The sequence below is a fragment of the Poecilia reticulata genome, linkage group LG5 (genome assembly GCF_000633615.1).
Source record: "Poecilia reticulata strain Guanapo linkage group LG5, Guppy_female_1.0+MT, whole genome shotgun sequence".
Taxonomy (NCBI): Eukaryota; Metazoa; Chordata; class Actinopteri; order Cyprinodontiformes; family Poeciliidae; genus Poecilia; species Poecilia reticulata.
The window spans coordinates 9,097,934-9,114,598 of NC_024335.1; the positions used below are offsets into that span (position 1 = coordinate 9,097,934).

The 16,665-nt window shown below is 39.4% G+C and overlaps 1 protein-coding gene across 1 annotated transcript; it reads left to right on the top strand.

The window, feature by feature from the left end:
• Positions 1 to 209: 209 nt before the first annotated feature.
• LOC103464375 (CTTNBP2 N-terminal-like protein) lies at positions 210 to 15,971 on the top strand. The gene is made up of 7 exons (XM_008408425.2): positions 210 to 355; positions 3,868 to 3,972; positions 11,526 to 11,759; positions 13,586 to 13,693; positions 13,840 to 14,028; positions 14,100 to 14,270; positions 14,359 to 15,971. Exons 1-7 carry the CDS (start codon positions 317 to 319, stop codon positions 15,283 to 15,285), a joined length of 1,773 nt encoding a protein of 590 aa, XP_008406647.1. The 5' UTR covers positions 210 to 316; the 3' UTR covers positions 15,286 to 15,971.
• Positions 15,972 to 16,665: the final 694 nt, after the last annotated feature.

Here is a 16,665-nt window from a genome sequence, read left to right on the forward strand (position 1 = left end):
CTGGCTTCCAGTAAAGCTTTTCTTCAGTCTTTAAAACCGTTTGCGAGTCTCTGGGAGACCCTTTAAGAGGCTGGTACTGCAACCTAAGAAAATCCAAACAAAGAAATCCGACCAAAACTCGAACAGGCGGAATTTATTCCGCTCCTCCTATTTTCCCATTACTACATTTTTCATTGGCCAGATCTCGTGGCCGCTGCTTTCCTATTGGTTGGTTAAGCTGCTCTTCTAGAAGTCACTTGGCCTTCCAGTGTTCCGCTGCGTCGGGATCGGGGGACGCAAATCAAGGGAAACAAATCGTCTGACAGAAGAAAAGTTCATGCTGGAGTTTAGAAACGGCCTTAAAAGACACATGAAGGTAAGAAGTGAAAATGACAAGTGGTTTCTGTTGACTATATGAAGAAAACCTTCGACTTTTGATCGCGCTGGTTGTTTCACATGAGAGTAGAAAGAAAAGATTCACTCGAGCCTACTGGCCAAATCGTTTGACCAAAAAAAGTATTAAGAAGTTTCTCTTCTTTGAAACATTTTTTCCCCTTATGAGCCTAGTTTTTACCTCATCAGTCAGATTGCCTGTTGATCTCAGTGGATGCGCTCAAAGATTTTACTTTGCAGCGACTCCAGTTGTTAAACAATCCTTAATTAACTGAGAAGGAGCCACATTTATTTTATTTATCGTTTTTATTTTACGAGTAAAGCTGCGTTGAATTAGGTAGAAAGCCGAGTAAGGCAAGCTTGCGGCCGGTATAAAAATTGGGTTGGCTAATAAATCCAATTTAGTATCCAGACATGCTGGTGAGGGAAAAGGAAACACAGCAGACCTCTCCGGCTCTGCTTCCCCTCAGCTGAACCCCCCTCACCCCCATCTCACGGCTGCATGGTCTGAGGTATTTGTGCAGATGCTGTTTTTTCTTCTTCTTCTGTCTGTTTTTTTTTTTCTTTTTCAGAAAAGTCTCTTGAAAAATAAGAAGAGATATTTTTGTGCACAAATGAACACTTTGCTATCTTGATTATTCTTAAAGAAAAAATGTGAGTGCACTCCAGATTGCTTAATGTATTGGCAGGAAGGCTTTTCCTGCCATTCAGCCTGAGCTTAAGAGCTTATAACCTCTTCTGAGACTAAAAAGGGGAATAGTTAATGGGCTTTGATTGGATTAGGAGAAAGGATTTTCTTTCTTTGCCCTTATATTTTACAATCACCAGCAGCTACACTCAAACCCAGAGTCTGCTTGGTCTTCACATATGTATTTCACAGTGAAAGCTGCTTCATGTTTTATAAAGATATTTACGGCTTTACAGGTAATGCAAATGGGCTGTTGTCGTCYGAAGTGAAGCTTTGGAGGACATGTAGAAGTATTTGTGTTTCCCATGCCATCATGTYAGTATATGTCATGGTTAACTGCTCCTCTCTCAGGGAAACAGTTGTGATGCGTTTAAAAGTGACGCCAAGCACGATGGCGCATGCAGGCCTTGGCAAGCCCAGACACTTCTCACAAAACGTGCACAACACAGACTTCTCACAGTGATTATGGAGGCCTATGAAATTAGCAAGCAGGCCTGTAAAGCAAAASCTAAAGGAGGGCATGTATATGCTGGAGTTTAATTAGCGTTTTACACTGGTGGTTTAGCCACAGAGTGCTGCTGCAAAGGAGGACTAAAAATTTCTCAAGCAGATGCTGCTTGTGGTTTTTCTTCTTCTAGCTTCTGCTCACTGCTTWGCAGAAAATGCACTGGATACAGTTAGTTAAGGCACCTTGCAAAAGTATTCATAACCTGTGGACCTTTTTGCTTGTTGTGGTGTTTCAARCACAAGCTTTATTGTATTTTTTGATTATGTTGTGGAGCAGAAAGCGCATATTTGGATATAATTTTTATRTAAAAGGAAAACRACACATTTGTTTCTTTGTATTCAACCCATAGCTCTTTGCTCTGCTACCCATAAATGAAACAAGACCTGTAGTAACCCCAAGGAGCTGCAGGGATCCACTGCTCAGGTGGACAACTATTGTAGAAGAAAAGCTAAATCCACTCCTTRAAGAAAGTTATGAGAAATTAATTTTAGAGCTGACCATAAAGGGAAAGCASCAAAAACGTAGAAGGATGTGCTCTAGTGGGAACGATGGATTGTTTTGTCCTATATTTAAAATCATACCATCCCAGTATGGGAGTGGTTTGATTTTACTTTTCTTAAAAAGGTTCATTGGGAACAGATGATGTGTGCAGAGTTGATGGGATGATGGACAAAGCTAAATTAAGGGTGATCCTGTAAGAAAACCTGTTGGAGGCTACYAAAGACTTGSTACTGGTTCATGGGTTCATCTCCAAGTAGAACAACAACTATAAGCACAGAGTCAGAGCTGGAATGGGATGCTTTAGATTTAAGTTCATGTGTTATAATGAGCCAGTCAGTTTACAGACCTAAATGCTAATGCAAACCTTCAAACTTGATRTTCACAGTAGGTCTCCATTCAAGTTGGCTACACTCTATTTCACAGAGCACTAGGCAAATAGTTTGACTTCTATATGAGTAAAACTGGGACTGACTTACTCCAAACCTCCAGCTGTTAAATCTAGCAAAAGGTGGTTCTRTAAAGTATTGACTTAGTTAGGCTACAAACAAAAACACATCATGAATTTTATTCTGTCATTCTCCCTCCACTTGACCCTTATGTACTATTTTCTGTTGGTTTACCATATAAATGTAAATAAAATATGCTTGAATTTTTGATTGCAATGCAAAGGTGAACATCTTCAGAGTATAAATCCTTTAGTAAGGGACAGTGCTAAGAGGAGATCATTTTGAATACATTTTGACTTTAAGTTCATCATGGCTTCTTTTCTCATAAACTTGTGCTAAAACGCAACCTCTCCTTTTAGACACCATAAAACTCAGTTATGGTTTGCACAGATTGCTCAAAGCAGAATCCTAWTGCATTCATGGATCACAGCCTTTAAGCAAACTGGGGGATTTTTCAGATGCTTCAGCCACTTAAATGGTATTTCTGTGATTCAAACAGCAGTGGATGTGTGTTATTAAGTAGTCAGTCAGTCAGTGGGGTGGAGATCTAACCCACACGATGAGTCTCATAAGAAAATGATGTGTAGTGTAGTAACATGGACAGCTTTGATCTCRTTTCAAAGCGAGGCCCGCATGTTTTTACTTGGGCAGAGTGYGGCTGGATGCTGGAGATGTAGACACCGCGGGGCTTGTCAACAGAACCAACACAGCTGGGAGATTAAAGCACAGAGACTCTACAAAGGGGCTACTTCTCWTCTCCAACTCTAAAATAACTGTCACAGCACCCATTAGGGTTTGGACTCTTGGCAAAACAAGAAGATATTTTAAAGTTCTGTGACTTCATCAGTTCGATGRCTTTTGGACCTGAATGGGTAAATGAAAGTGGAGAAGCTTGAATCTGATTTGTCTGCAACCAGTACCGGTTGCAGATAGAGCAGATTCTGCTTGTGGTGTTTTMATTTGGCAAAGCTTAATTTAAGTCTTCCTCTAAAGTAAGCCTACAATATCAAGGTTTTGTTCCTCATTTATTAAATAAAATCTTCCTTGCTCCACTTTGGAAAATTACTTCATTCGAAGATAATAACCACATGTCCACTGAAGGCTCATAAATAACTGGAAGAGATTAKATGTCTGCCTCGATGTCTGATTTCTGGGAAGTGAAAAACACGGGGCTTAATATAAAGAAAAAAAAASTACATACCTGGAAAATTGTTGTACAGTCACAATGAGAAAACTGATGAGAAAGGATTATGAGCTTTTCTGTGTTTCCTGTTTTAGACTTGTTTAATATTTTTGCTCAACTAAAGATATGCCTGGTCTAGATCGTTTTGTTCTGTCTTTTGTCTCAACAGACCAAAGTGAACATGGAGAGCCTGAGCAAGCCGGAGTTGCTGATGCTCTTTAGCATCCTGGAAGGAGAGCTGCAGGCTCGGGACGTTGTCATTGAAGCTCTAAAGGTAACAATAATCAAATAGTAAAATCCTTCACAGCTCGTAATGGCCATTCCCTTTAAATAATGCCTCATTATGATAATCTCACGCTGTCACCTAATTAAGTGCCCTGGATGTGGACACTAAGCATATTGACTAAGCATTCTTTGGAATTTTTTTAGACRAGCCTTTACAGAATACACACAGTTTCCTCAACCATGACAGAGAGTAAACAGACTTTTTGGCAAAGTGAAATCTTGAAAGCTTGTGTCCTGCAGTGAGGGGATTGAGTGGCTCTGTAAAAGCCCTGGGGTAGCTTTTTAYGTCTGGCGGTCTGACTCCAGTTTTCTTCCTTGAGGTAAGGGGTCTCTGTAAATTACCATGAGTGATCACCTCCACCTGCTAGTTGCCGCCATCTCCGACATGATAGGAGTTGCATTGTCCAGGTTTGTAGTCCTCCGTGTCAATTGCGGACAAAGGAGGTGATTGAAGGATTTGCTGGGGAGTGAAAATCATTGTTCCACGTAAGAGGATTTGGACAACCATTAATGAGTGTCAAATTGGCAAAAAGTTATTGTCTGAAAAACTCAAAACCCGAATCTTGGCTTGTGTTTGCCATAACAGAAAAGTGACAGCAAGTGCTGTCATTTCCTGAAGCGGGTAAAAAATGTAACTCCTATAACCGTCACGATAAACTGTTGCATATSTTGATTACGCAACAGCTTTGAAAAAGGTGAGATCTGCACTTAGGAAACAAGTAAACAATGCCGGAGTCTTACTTCTCGTCATTAACATCCAGGTTTTGCAGCCGTTAGAGCAGAGAAAGAGCTGCCGAGTGTTTTGTGCGTTTGTGTCTGCACTACCTTCCTTCATTTCCCCGGTGATCTGACCATCTAAGGCAAGAGAAGTTGTGTCTCAGTAGGTGCCTGATGACTTGATGTGAGCGAGGGTCAGAAGGAATAAATAAACACTGGACTTAAGTAAAGCTTTAAGGAAATACTTTTTGATAAGTATTCATTTACTAAGCTGTTGAAATACAGATACAATGAATGGACAAAAAAAAAAAAAACGTTTTTCATGAGTCGTATCAGTTGCACAACTCATTTGTTGAGCTTTGTAGAGTTGTAGATGTTTTATCAGCCTAAACTGATGGATGGAGTCCTACCTTATATTCAAAGTAGAGGATGTARGGGAGGGGAAAGGAATTTACTTTGGGTTATATTTGGTTTTATCTTAACACGAAAAAAAGATAATCATCAGTTAAACGTTATTCAGTGACACAAATGTTCTCTGAGATGATTAAGCACTGAACCATACAGGTAGTGTGTGTTTTAGTAGTCACTTGCTTGAGAAACTGTACATACATTTATATGAAGTGTAGAAATACTGTAGTAATTTCATAAAGTATCACTTCAGACGTGTGCTATTAATTTATCAGAATATATGAAATTTTGAAAGCTCCTGAAGTTGTAYGTTTCCAATTTCAAACTAAAAATCCAGTATTGGTACCATCAGCTGCAATCAGCCTGTGACTATGAAAGAAACACAGAATAGCGGCCTTCAGCTTGTCTTCATTGTTTGTTCTGGTGTCTCTTATCTTCCTTGTTCCTAACTTCATTGATCCTCAGTTTTTTGGCCAGTGTCCTAGTGGAAAATGAAATCATCWCCATAAAGCATGTGAAACACRAATTTCTCTGCAATTTACTGGTACGTGGCTGCTCAGGCTTTGGTCTTRGTAAAACACAGAGGATCAACAYCAGCAGATTACATGGATCCCCAAATCATTACTGACCGTGGAACCTACACACTGAACTGCAAGCAACCTTGATTCTGCATTCTTTCTCCAAACTACGAGACTTTTATYTCCCRTTGAAAAGCAAAATGTAKAGTAAACAAAGGAAGAAACAGCTGATYCTGAGACTGCAGTCCATTTGTGAATTATCACAATGTTTTCTAACCAGAGGCTCTCACTGYTACTTGTGCACCATCTTTTCACCAAACATTTTTACACTCAACTCTCCGATGATTTTCTTTGATGTAGCACTCTGTGAACAACCAGCTTCTTACCTGTGTGGCTTACTCTACTCAAAGTGTATCAGTGACTGTCAGCTTTAKGGCAAAGTCAATGATGTTTCACATGATTGTGCAGCCCACAACATGTCGTTTCTATATTTAACATGTTTTCTAAATTGTCTTCTGTCATATTCTATTTTTTTATTAAACTAAATTTTTGGATTTCATCATCTTCAATCCATAAATCATCATAATGAACAGAATTAAAGGCTGGAAGTACATTCCTCAGAAATGTCTCCAATGTGGGACAACAAAAGGCATKTCCTTTCTATTCTATGCCACTGTAAWAAATGTACTTTTCTGATTTACATTTAAAARTAAATAMATTTTTCAGTGGTAGTCTATTTTACTAAGATTTCCAAAAAGTAGCAATGATTTTGATCATCATTTCAGTTTTTAGCAACATCCTCAAGTTGAAATTTCTATTTTTGTATATTAAATGATAATTGAGAATAAGATAAAATATCATTGAAAAGCATTGCATTTATCTTCTTGTAGGCTTATCAAAAGATGTGAACACACCAAACGACTGTATGAGAAGTCAGTTCAGACATTCTCATGAGTCATTGTGGATGTGTCATATCCCTGTCAGTATCATATGAGAAATATTTAAAATAAACATAAATCGGTTTGGAAGTAACACAGTGTAGGATAGACTTATTTTAGTAAACTTGTCATCAAACTTTGTTGAGCGTGTTTTCGTTTAAAGCCCTTTTCTCTATCTGGGTAAAAAGATAAAACYCTCAAGTTTTTATCTACACATTATTATCATTGCTTTTCCCTGTGGTGAAATGTAGGATATGAGATATGAACCTATATCAGTTTTGCCTTTCTGCTTTTTTTGTAGCTTTTTTTCTTTTTACGGTTCTCTAAATTTAATTGCGCAGAGCTATCAATGGCATTCTAACTATCTGCTGTGTTCCCCCCCCACCCCCTGTGACTCACTTCTACAGCTGCTATACAAAGTGTGGCTTTCAAGAGGAAGGAAGTGTTTGGCAATGCTTATATTTGGCACTCAAAACTCTGTGGTGATCTAGCAGTCACTTTGGTTTTGGGAAAAAATAAAAAATAACTCTTTAGGTCCAAATGGGACTCAAAAATGAAAATGAGCCTTTAATTAACYGTCAAATTCTCATGGTGTGGTTGACTGCAGTTTCCAAGCAGAGCTACTTCAAATAGCTTTGCTGTCTGTTTTGCTGAAAAGCCAGTGTTGAAGTAGAAATACGAATTGCGTGTCTAGGTCTGAGATTCATCAGCTGATTATATTGAGTGTCATCAATGAGGAAATTAATTGCCTTTTTTTTATCTGCAGTTGCTACTAGAGAGCAGTTTGGCCTTTCTCCTGCAGAGAATACGAAATACAAACACTGGCATGATGGACGGTTTATCAGCCTGAAAAAAAAACAGCTACTGCAATATCTTGGACTGTAGACTAAAAATGCATCTTGGTCAGCCTCTCTTTTTGTTTTACACAGATCTTGTTCCCACCGTTGCACATCTGAAGGATTCCAGGCATGTGTCAGCAAAAGATAAGCTGGAAACGCTACAGCTGCGGCTTGCCATATACAGACACGCCGATGTTGCCAAGAACTGAAGCCAACAAACAAAGCATGAATAATGAGGCTAGACTGTGATGCAGAACTGAAAGCGTATGGGTGTTTTACTGTATGATGTAATCAAATTATAATCGTGAGTGCTAAGTGTTAGGTGGCATTGGGGAAAGTCTCCTGAAATCAGTGGGGTTTTTTTGGGAGGGGGGCGGGGGGGGGGTTATGCCTGAGCACCACTTTCTGAAAGTGGAAGATTAGTGTGAAGAAAATGCAGCATTTCTTTTCTGCATAGCTATGTAGGCACTGAAGGAGAACTGAGAAGGGTGACAGGAGAAGCATAGTAGGGGTTTGCAAAGATATTTCAAAAATAGTTAGCTCTAACTGTAAAGTGACACATCAGACAGTCACTGCCAGGAAAAGGGAGTAGCCTGTTGCCAGGTTACTTGACTTTAAGAATAACAATCCTGTATTAAACTTTCATCAGTGACACTGAACCATTTGTAGCTTTTTTTTAAATTATTTTTTATTTTTTTGTACAAGTCAACATTTGCATTTGCAGAGTCCTGCTCTGAATGGCACGTAATCTAGTTACTGAGGTTCTGAGTGGTCATGTGGCTTTCTTTAATGCTCACATGTGAGAGGCATTTTTGAATACTCCTGGGTGCAGTGTGTTTTCCTGCTTCACCCCTCTCTGCCGTTTGATCCGCCTTCGCACCATCCTTGACAGACCAGTTCAAATAACGGCAGCAAAGCCTCGGGGCCGTGCCCTGCTTGTGCTGAATGAGCCAATACCGATGATGGAGGAAATGACAAGCCTAAACCTTCTGATCTGTCTTAAACTTTGGTTCTATGTCAGCGCTAATTCATCATCCCTCCCTGCACTTCCCATTAATCAGCTGAGCTCGCACAGCTTCACTGAGTTTCTGGTAGTTCATTTTATTCTGATTTGACTGGACCTTTTAAGTTTCAAAGCAACAGTCAAAAAGCAGGTTTTTGGCTCAAGTTTACATCTCATTTGATTTATGGAAAGATATGTTCAAAACCCTTAAAGGCGGGACGTTATGTAAAATAGAATTTTCTTTAGCTTTTTATCAGGTTATAATGCAACTTCCTCATTAAAAAGATATTTAGAGTGTTGCTTTGGTTATGTTCAAACATGTTTGAGGAATCCTTGAATTTCCCATGGCAGCCATACAGGGTTACCTTAAGTGCTTGCTTTCACTAAAGTGCTGCCTACTAGCCAAACGCTGCAGTCTCCAAGTTGAACTTCTCAACCTTCTCCTCTAAGCTCCTTCAGACTAGCGGCAGCAGCAATTAGCAAACACCTGGTGGAACTGGCATCGGCTGAGCTTGTCATACAAACCACTTCTCAGTCACAATGCGCACTCTTGTTCTATAATGACCCATCCAGATACATTTTTTTTTGTGTAATTTTAATTCCTCACCAACTCCTGGCATCAAAAAGGCATTTCAGCTGATGAATTGCAGTGGAGTCTAGAGGATTGTGTAAAATGAGTCCACCATAAAAGAGTAAGAGAAAAAAGTAGGTTGGTGGGTAAAAACCCCCAAAAAGCATTCAGTTAAAGAACTGAAAGGGTAAATATTGCAACGCAAAGATATGTCTAAATTATTCTTGACTTCAGGTTAATTTCTAATGTCAGTCTGGTATCTTTCTTTTAGAACTCTGCGATTCCCTCGGCCAAGCAGGATATAGTGTTTTCTCTAATCTCCTAATCCTGCTTTGTTGAAATCTCACCAAGATATAGCTCTTCTGCTGGCCTAAACCATCTTTCTCTTCTCACTCACACGCCAGCCCCCCCTTTTCACAGCGGACCTAAAGGCATCTGCTGAACTTGAAAAGTCTCGCCGCCATTATCTCTTTTTTTGTCATGAGTTAAACAGACAGCAGGTCTGCCTTGGACAAAGGCCAGTCCGGAGCAGCTGTCCTGCTAAAGATAGACAGACACACACCATCTGTTGCTCCTTCCTCCACTCAGCACCATTTCTCTTGCGTTTTTGAAGTGTTTCCTCTCTCTGTTCCTCTTCCATTATCTGATGCTTTAGATGTGTTAAGTCATTTGAGATGGTGATCATGCTGTGCAGAATGCAAGATTTTAGTTCCTGTTTTAATGAAGGCAACAGCAGGTTTTGTTAACTTRAAGTGAAAACTTTTTTTTTTATTATTATCAAATAAAATTCACTTGGAAGAGGTTAATAGGTATGTCATGCAGTTTTGCAGTCTGAAGATTTTGATTTCACTTAGTAGCTCCTCAGACACTTTCAGTGTTATACATAATGTCAGCACTGAACAGATTCATAAAGTTTTGTGAATTCTTATTCTAAGACAACTACCTTGACTTAATAGGTGTTGATAAACCTTTGCTGAACACAGATTAGATATCAGTGACAGAATTTGCTAAAACTCTCTCTGAGATGAGTTAATTGAAATTTCCCAACACTGTGAAAACAACTTGATTAAGGTACTTGCAGGTAATAAATGCATTAAAAGCTTGAGTTTTTAATGCATTCTCATGCTAAATGCAAATGCAGATTTGATTCTAACATAGCACATACTAATAAGCACTTGGCGTCTCTCTGTGCTGACATATTTTGATGACATTTAAGTTATGAATCATGCATGAAATAGCCACCTATACTTATGCATATTAGTATAGATTACACCAAACGCAAATAACATTACATCATAAAACACTATTTGAAATTATTGAGCTATTTGTGTTATGGAGGCTCCATGAAAAATACACCATCTAAAGAAAACTTGTAAAAATTTTAGTGAAGCAGTAATGGGAGGGCGGGAGGGAACTGCCATGCTGGTTGAATTTTGGGAAAAGCACAGATGTTTTACACAAGGAAGAATTTTCTCCCAGCAGCTATTAGACTTTCTATCACTGAACCTAATAAGTTGCTTAAATACCTGCTTTATATTCTTGTGAATATCCTATTATTGCATAAAACACAATATGCCTACCCTTTTCTTTTAATTATCTTTTTCATTTGTAAATTTCTTAGAATCTACATAGGCTTTTTTCCCTGACTATAGTTTAGATTTTTATCACGATATCACAGTTTGTCTTTGTAATTCATAATCTTTTCAGTGAGGGGCTAATTTATAATTAAATTAAGTGTCTAAATTGTGCTCAAAATCAAGCAGATGCTTTTTGAAAAGCAGAATAAAACCTTATAATTACTAAACATTCTAACAGATGCCTGTTGGAATGGATAAGATTGCGAGCACACAGACAACACCCAGCAATAACTACACGCATCAACAATATAAAAGTGTTTCTTTTCCTATTTGGATTTAATTACAGGCTRGTTTAGTATGCTTGTAAAACACCATGTAATAATTTTACAGTCACATGCACCACAATTAGAATGACTCATTTAAAATGGTTAATTGTTCCACCATTTTTATTTATTCATTTTTTTTTTTTACAATTTTCAGCATCACTTTTGAATGTAGAAACATCATTCTGATGTGATTCCGCCTGACAGATGTTCTTCAAAGCTTTGGGGGAACCGTCTACATGTCCAGGAGTTCTCTGTTAATTTAAACAATAAAAACATAAAACATTTTTCCAAACAGTGTGGCTGCAGAGAAGACAACATCGACCTGTCACAGAAATAGGGGCACATTACTCCCATTTCCTGGACTTTAAAGGCATTTTTTTGTGTGTGTAAATATTTAGTGCCATCTGCTTTGTGAATCCTGTGCAGAGATTAAGTAAAGTGTGAGCAAAACATCTGCTAAAAAAGGAGGAGATTGCAACGCTTTGTGAATTCCCTCCTGCATGTGTTTTAAAGTTTACATACACAGTTTAACTCTTCCTTCTGGGCCTGAGATACAAGAGCCTAAGAGTAGAATCACACAGCATGACCCACTTACTAAATCTCTGTAAATAAAAGTCTTGACTCCTCATTTTCTCTTCTCCTCAGGCCCAATGTAAAGAGCTGTTTATCCAGGAACGCTATGGTAGGTACAACCTCAGTGACCCCTTCCACGCCTTGCAGAGAGACAGCGAAATTGCTGGGGGCCCAAACAAGGAACCTGGTCGCTCTTCCCCCACCTCCAACCCTCTGGTGGTTCTCAAACTGGTGGTGAGCCACTGCAGGAAGATGCAAGAGAAGATGCTGGTCCAGCTGGCTGCAGCTGAAAGCAGGCACAGGAGGGTGAGCCCCAATACTTAGTACTTTAAGAGATTCAAACCAAGCAACTGACGGAAAAACTAAAACAAATATATCACTGGTGCTTATTTCTATTTCTAAAAAAAATCTGTGTGAAAGCAGTGTAGTGCTTATGTGTGATGTGATAATGGATTTTTTTTTTTTCCCCACTCAAAGAAAAATATTGACGGACCCGTTCATTTAGCTGCGACATTTTCACATCTGTTAAATTAAATCTCACTTCCATCACAGTCTGTTGGGTTTTTAGGAACATGATTAAATACACATTTATGTTTTCAGCGCACACACACATTAAAAAGGTGTTCATAACGGGCTGGGTGAAACGGAATAAAATACTCATTTTGGATTCAAGACCTAGCTTGAGTAAAAGGCAGATATTTTTGTTTAGTATCTGGGGCACTCGCACTTCATAATGTATGCGGCGTTTTGAAACAAAATCAATTTTACTTTTTGATGCAGTCAACCAAACTCGCTGGCAGGCATGGGCTAAAATGCTAAAACTTTCTGTCAAACCTTTGCTTTTATCCCTTTACTGCCTGAATTTATTTACAGCGGTATACAAAACATTATTCGTCTGTTTAACACCAAACTGATTATAAACTAAGTAGAGATTGTTCATTTGTATATCATACACATTAACAATTCCTACTCATTTTAAGTAGGAAAATKAGTAAAATTAGATGTAATAGTGTATGACGCCAATCATAAGATGGCAGCACAGGGTTTCCAATACAATCCTGGGTTCAGGTGAACAATGCATTAACAGATACCAGTGGTTTATATACGTCACCTCAGCTTCATGATGGTTTGTGGGGAATTTGTGGCACTAATGTACCAGGTATTTTAATGAGATGTCAGAGAGACACAGATGGAGTGACCAGGAATACCTCAGGCTATGTGGAGCATGTAGGAGAGCTGCGTCCCTACATGTTGCTGTGAACTTCCTACCAGCCAGTTGACAAATTCAGATGTAAATGTTTCCAGCTGTAAAAAAAAAGGAACTATGTGGCATTCCTTTCAAAGTTCTGCTATTTCAAACCAAATGTTTACTAGTTTACTGACATGTCTGTTAAGCAGGCTAGCTACCTCAGGAGATAGCCTAATTAACCAGTGAAACCTAACTGAAGGTTTATAATTTTGTGTAATAAAACATGCTCAGACTTTTTATTTTAGCAAATATTTACTCTCAGTTTAAAGTTACCCCTGGTATCCAAATAAAAAAATAACATTCTTTATATCTTTAATATTAATAAATGGGTTAATTAGCAGTTGTAAAAATAATTGTGCTGTCCCATATTTAACGAAAGTAATTAGTTTATTTTGAAGTTTTTTTGAGAGCGTTTACAACAACAGGTGTTCTGTTTGAGTGATGCTGTTTAACTCTGAGGTATTTACTTAAAGGCGTCAAACCTTGAGAATATGAAATTACCCCATAAGAGGGATCAGCAACCTTTACAATCCAAAGAGCCGTTTTTGCCCTCAGTCCAGCTTCGTAAAACTCGTTTCAAGCCACAAATGTTACCTGAACTTTGAAGAAAGATAAMTCATAATTTCTGATGAGTTTCTACAGTAGAACATTTGTGTCAATATTACTCAGTTATTCTGTAATAAAATAAAATGTAAAAAATCTGCAAAAAACTTGCATTCCTTTTATCCCTATTTAAAAAGATTAGTCTATAATGTATCACTTGTATCCAAAGTTATTAAGAGCCACTGTGGAAGGTACAACGAGTCATTCTGCAACTCTGGAGACCCAAGATGTAGATGCCTGGTTCAGGATGACTTCTTGTTCTATTTTGTGTTTGCTTTAGGTTATTGCAGACCTGGAGGAGGAAAAGAGGAGGCATGCTGAAGACACAGCAGAGGGAGATGATGTCACCTACATCCTGGAAAAGGAGAGGGAGCGCTTACAACAACAGGTGCTTTGTTTCAAAGACATTTGCCTCAGCCAGAAACTGAATGACTGACTGAATTTTTTAAAATATGAGCTGTATTGCAGACAGGAAACATAATGTCTCCCAACTAATAACGGTTTCTTGATGGCACGTCTTGTCTTTGCTCGCAGCTGGAATTTGAGCGGAGTCAGGTCCGCCTTCTGGAAAAGGAGCAGAGATGGATTACTGAGCAGCTCGAAGAAGAACGGGCTCAGCACAAGCAGCTCTCCTGTGCTCTGGCCAAAGAATGCAAGTGGGCGAGCGCCAGGGCTCTGGAGGAGGGTCACCGCCTGACGGAGCTGAACCGCAAACTTGACAAGGTCCTAACATTTTGAATCCAARTACCTCATCCTTTTGTTTCTATTATTAACAGTTGGCTTTATACATTTAGGAAAAAGATGCCTGTCAGACTCTGCGAAAGGAGCTGGAGGAGGAAAGGATGCGAGCCCTGAGGATGGAGGCGAGGGTGGAGGAGCAGCTGGCTGAGTTCGACACGGAGCGGGAACAGCTTCGCTCGCGGCTGAAGAAGGAAGAAGCTCATTGCTCCGATCTACAACAACAGGTGTGAACACTTTGACGAACTGCACCGTGCGCTGGTGCACTTTCATTAAATTACTTCATCTCATTCAATGAATTTCATTTATGGTAAGGTTGAAGAGCTGAAGASKAAGCTGGAAGAAGTGCAAGGAGTCTTTGCCTCTTCAAATSAGGCAACAGGAGGAGATCGAGTTAGAAAGGTTCCTGCAGGGAGCTCATCAGTGGACTGCATTAAGGTTGAGGACATTGAAGAAGACCACGCATCTGAACAGCCAAAGCCCCGATCCTACTGTCCAGGGGAGGCCAATGGGCTTCATATGTCAAGCATACATTCAGAGAAGATGTCCTGTCAGAATGGAAATGAGACGCAAACATCGCTTTCTCACTCCGGTGCAGCGTTTCCTTCTCAGTCTCGTTCCTCGCCCTGCACTTCGCCTGTTCTTGCCAAATGCACCACARGCAGCGTGAGCCAGGGAGGATACCAGTCTCCGTATCAGGCTGGGATCAACCAGCGTTTCCATGCTGCGTGGCACAAGTTCCAGGGTTCCTTTGAGCCGGATTCACAGGTCCAGCCTGCTCAACCTGTCCCCTTGCTCTCACCAAAAGAGCTCTCCCCTGTGACCAGCAGCTCRTCTCCTGAGGCCAGCCCAGTSAAGCAGATGGCGCGGAGCACAGTCACTCAGGTTCTGTCTCGGTTTACCTCCGTCCAGCAGAGCGGGTCGATGAAACAGGGCACACCAAATAACTCTCCATTTGGTACAGACTACCGTAGCCTTGCAGCACCCCTGTCTCCTGCCACTGGGAGGGCCACAGGGGCAGTTCCACAGGGGGTCCGATCACCAACCATCTCCAGGGTGGAAAGGGGAAACCCCCCGCCTATTCCTCCGAAGAAACCCGGTCTGGCCCAGGCTCCTCTCTCTCCAGCAGCCGTTCCAAAATCTGGCAACCACTTCTCAGAGAGCRCCCTGTCGGGTAGCTGTGGCCTCAGCTCAACCCAGGAGGGCGTCAAAGAACTCGACATGGTGGTCTCATCAAATTAACACATTGTTCAGCCTTCAGATACTTAATTGCGGGATCATCTAATGGTTATAACTGAGACTTACACAAGTCAGGTTTTATAGCGGTTCTTTAGCAAAAATCCCCCTCATAATGTTATATGTATTTATTAGATGTATTTTAAACATCAACACAGGCACTATTTTAGGTGGCAATAAAGAGCTAAAGTCTAAAATCTAAAAAAATTTAAAAAAAGAACATCCACACTGAGCTCTCATTCGATCCCTGTATCTGAGTCTGAAGTGTTTTGCTGGTTAATAAAAAATAAAAAATAAAAAAAATCATCATTGAATATTACAAGTTTTACAGAAGTTATGTGCTACCAAGTCTTATTTTATTGTACACTTTATTGTACAAGTATTAAAAGTTAKGAATGTTTCAGARTCTATTAATCACACATGACRTCTACATTGATTCTTTGATATTCTCTTTGCGTAGCAATGTTTATTGTTTATCAAAGAGAATGATTACATGCAGTTACTGTTGGAAGAGATTTTAAAGTTGAATGTTATGCCTTTGTCGTTAACAGAATCCTGCGTTACTTAACTATTAACCTTTGCTATAATTAGTACCAGGGTTCTTCTGCCATGTTGGTTATTTCTGCCTTTATCACATGCTTTACATGCTGGATGAAAAGTGACATATTTAATAAACTACTCTCAAAGTTAAAGTGTCTTTGTTGTAATTGACAACYTTATAAGGTTTGTGTATATTTCATAAAACAAMAGTCTGATGTGTTAAACCATTATGGCCTCTTTTGTATAGAGTTTATAAGTACTTTAATTCTTTACCTGGACAGTAGATTTGTGATGGACTGATGATTGGTCCACTGGGTCTGTCCTTATGACAGCTGGRACAGACCCTGAATCTGGAAGTCAGGAAACATTGAACAGGACAAAATGGGYAATAAAAATAAATTAATGTGTTATTTTGGTCCATTTCTACTTTTAAAGTGGAGCAAGTTCCTTATCTCTTTAATGACTACCAGCAATAGTTGCAAAGTTGCACTGTCCTTGAAATTCCGCCAGAGGCCACTGTTTCATATGTTTTTGTTCGGTTGACTTTTTTCATCATAATGCAACACTATTCCTTTAGTTTTCTTAGAATTACATTTTACTTATGGTTTACATATTTACATGACGTGTTCCATTACAAAGACTTCTGTATCTATACCGAGTTGTTTGTCTTGATCCAATGAGTTTTACGTTTAACATAAGCTGGAGAGTAATACATATTTGAGTTCAGTTGAATGTTTTAGTTTGTTTCAGCATGGCATAGTCAGCTGCACATGAGGAAGTAGATCTCCCTGTTTGAAATCCTTCTTTTCCTSCAAACATCAAAAGCAGCTTGTTGTTTGCAYGGAA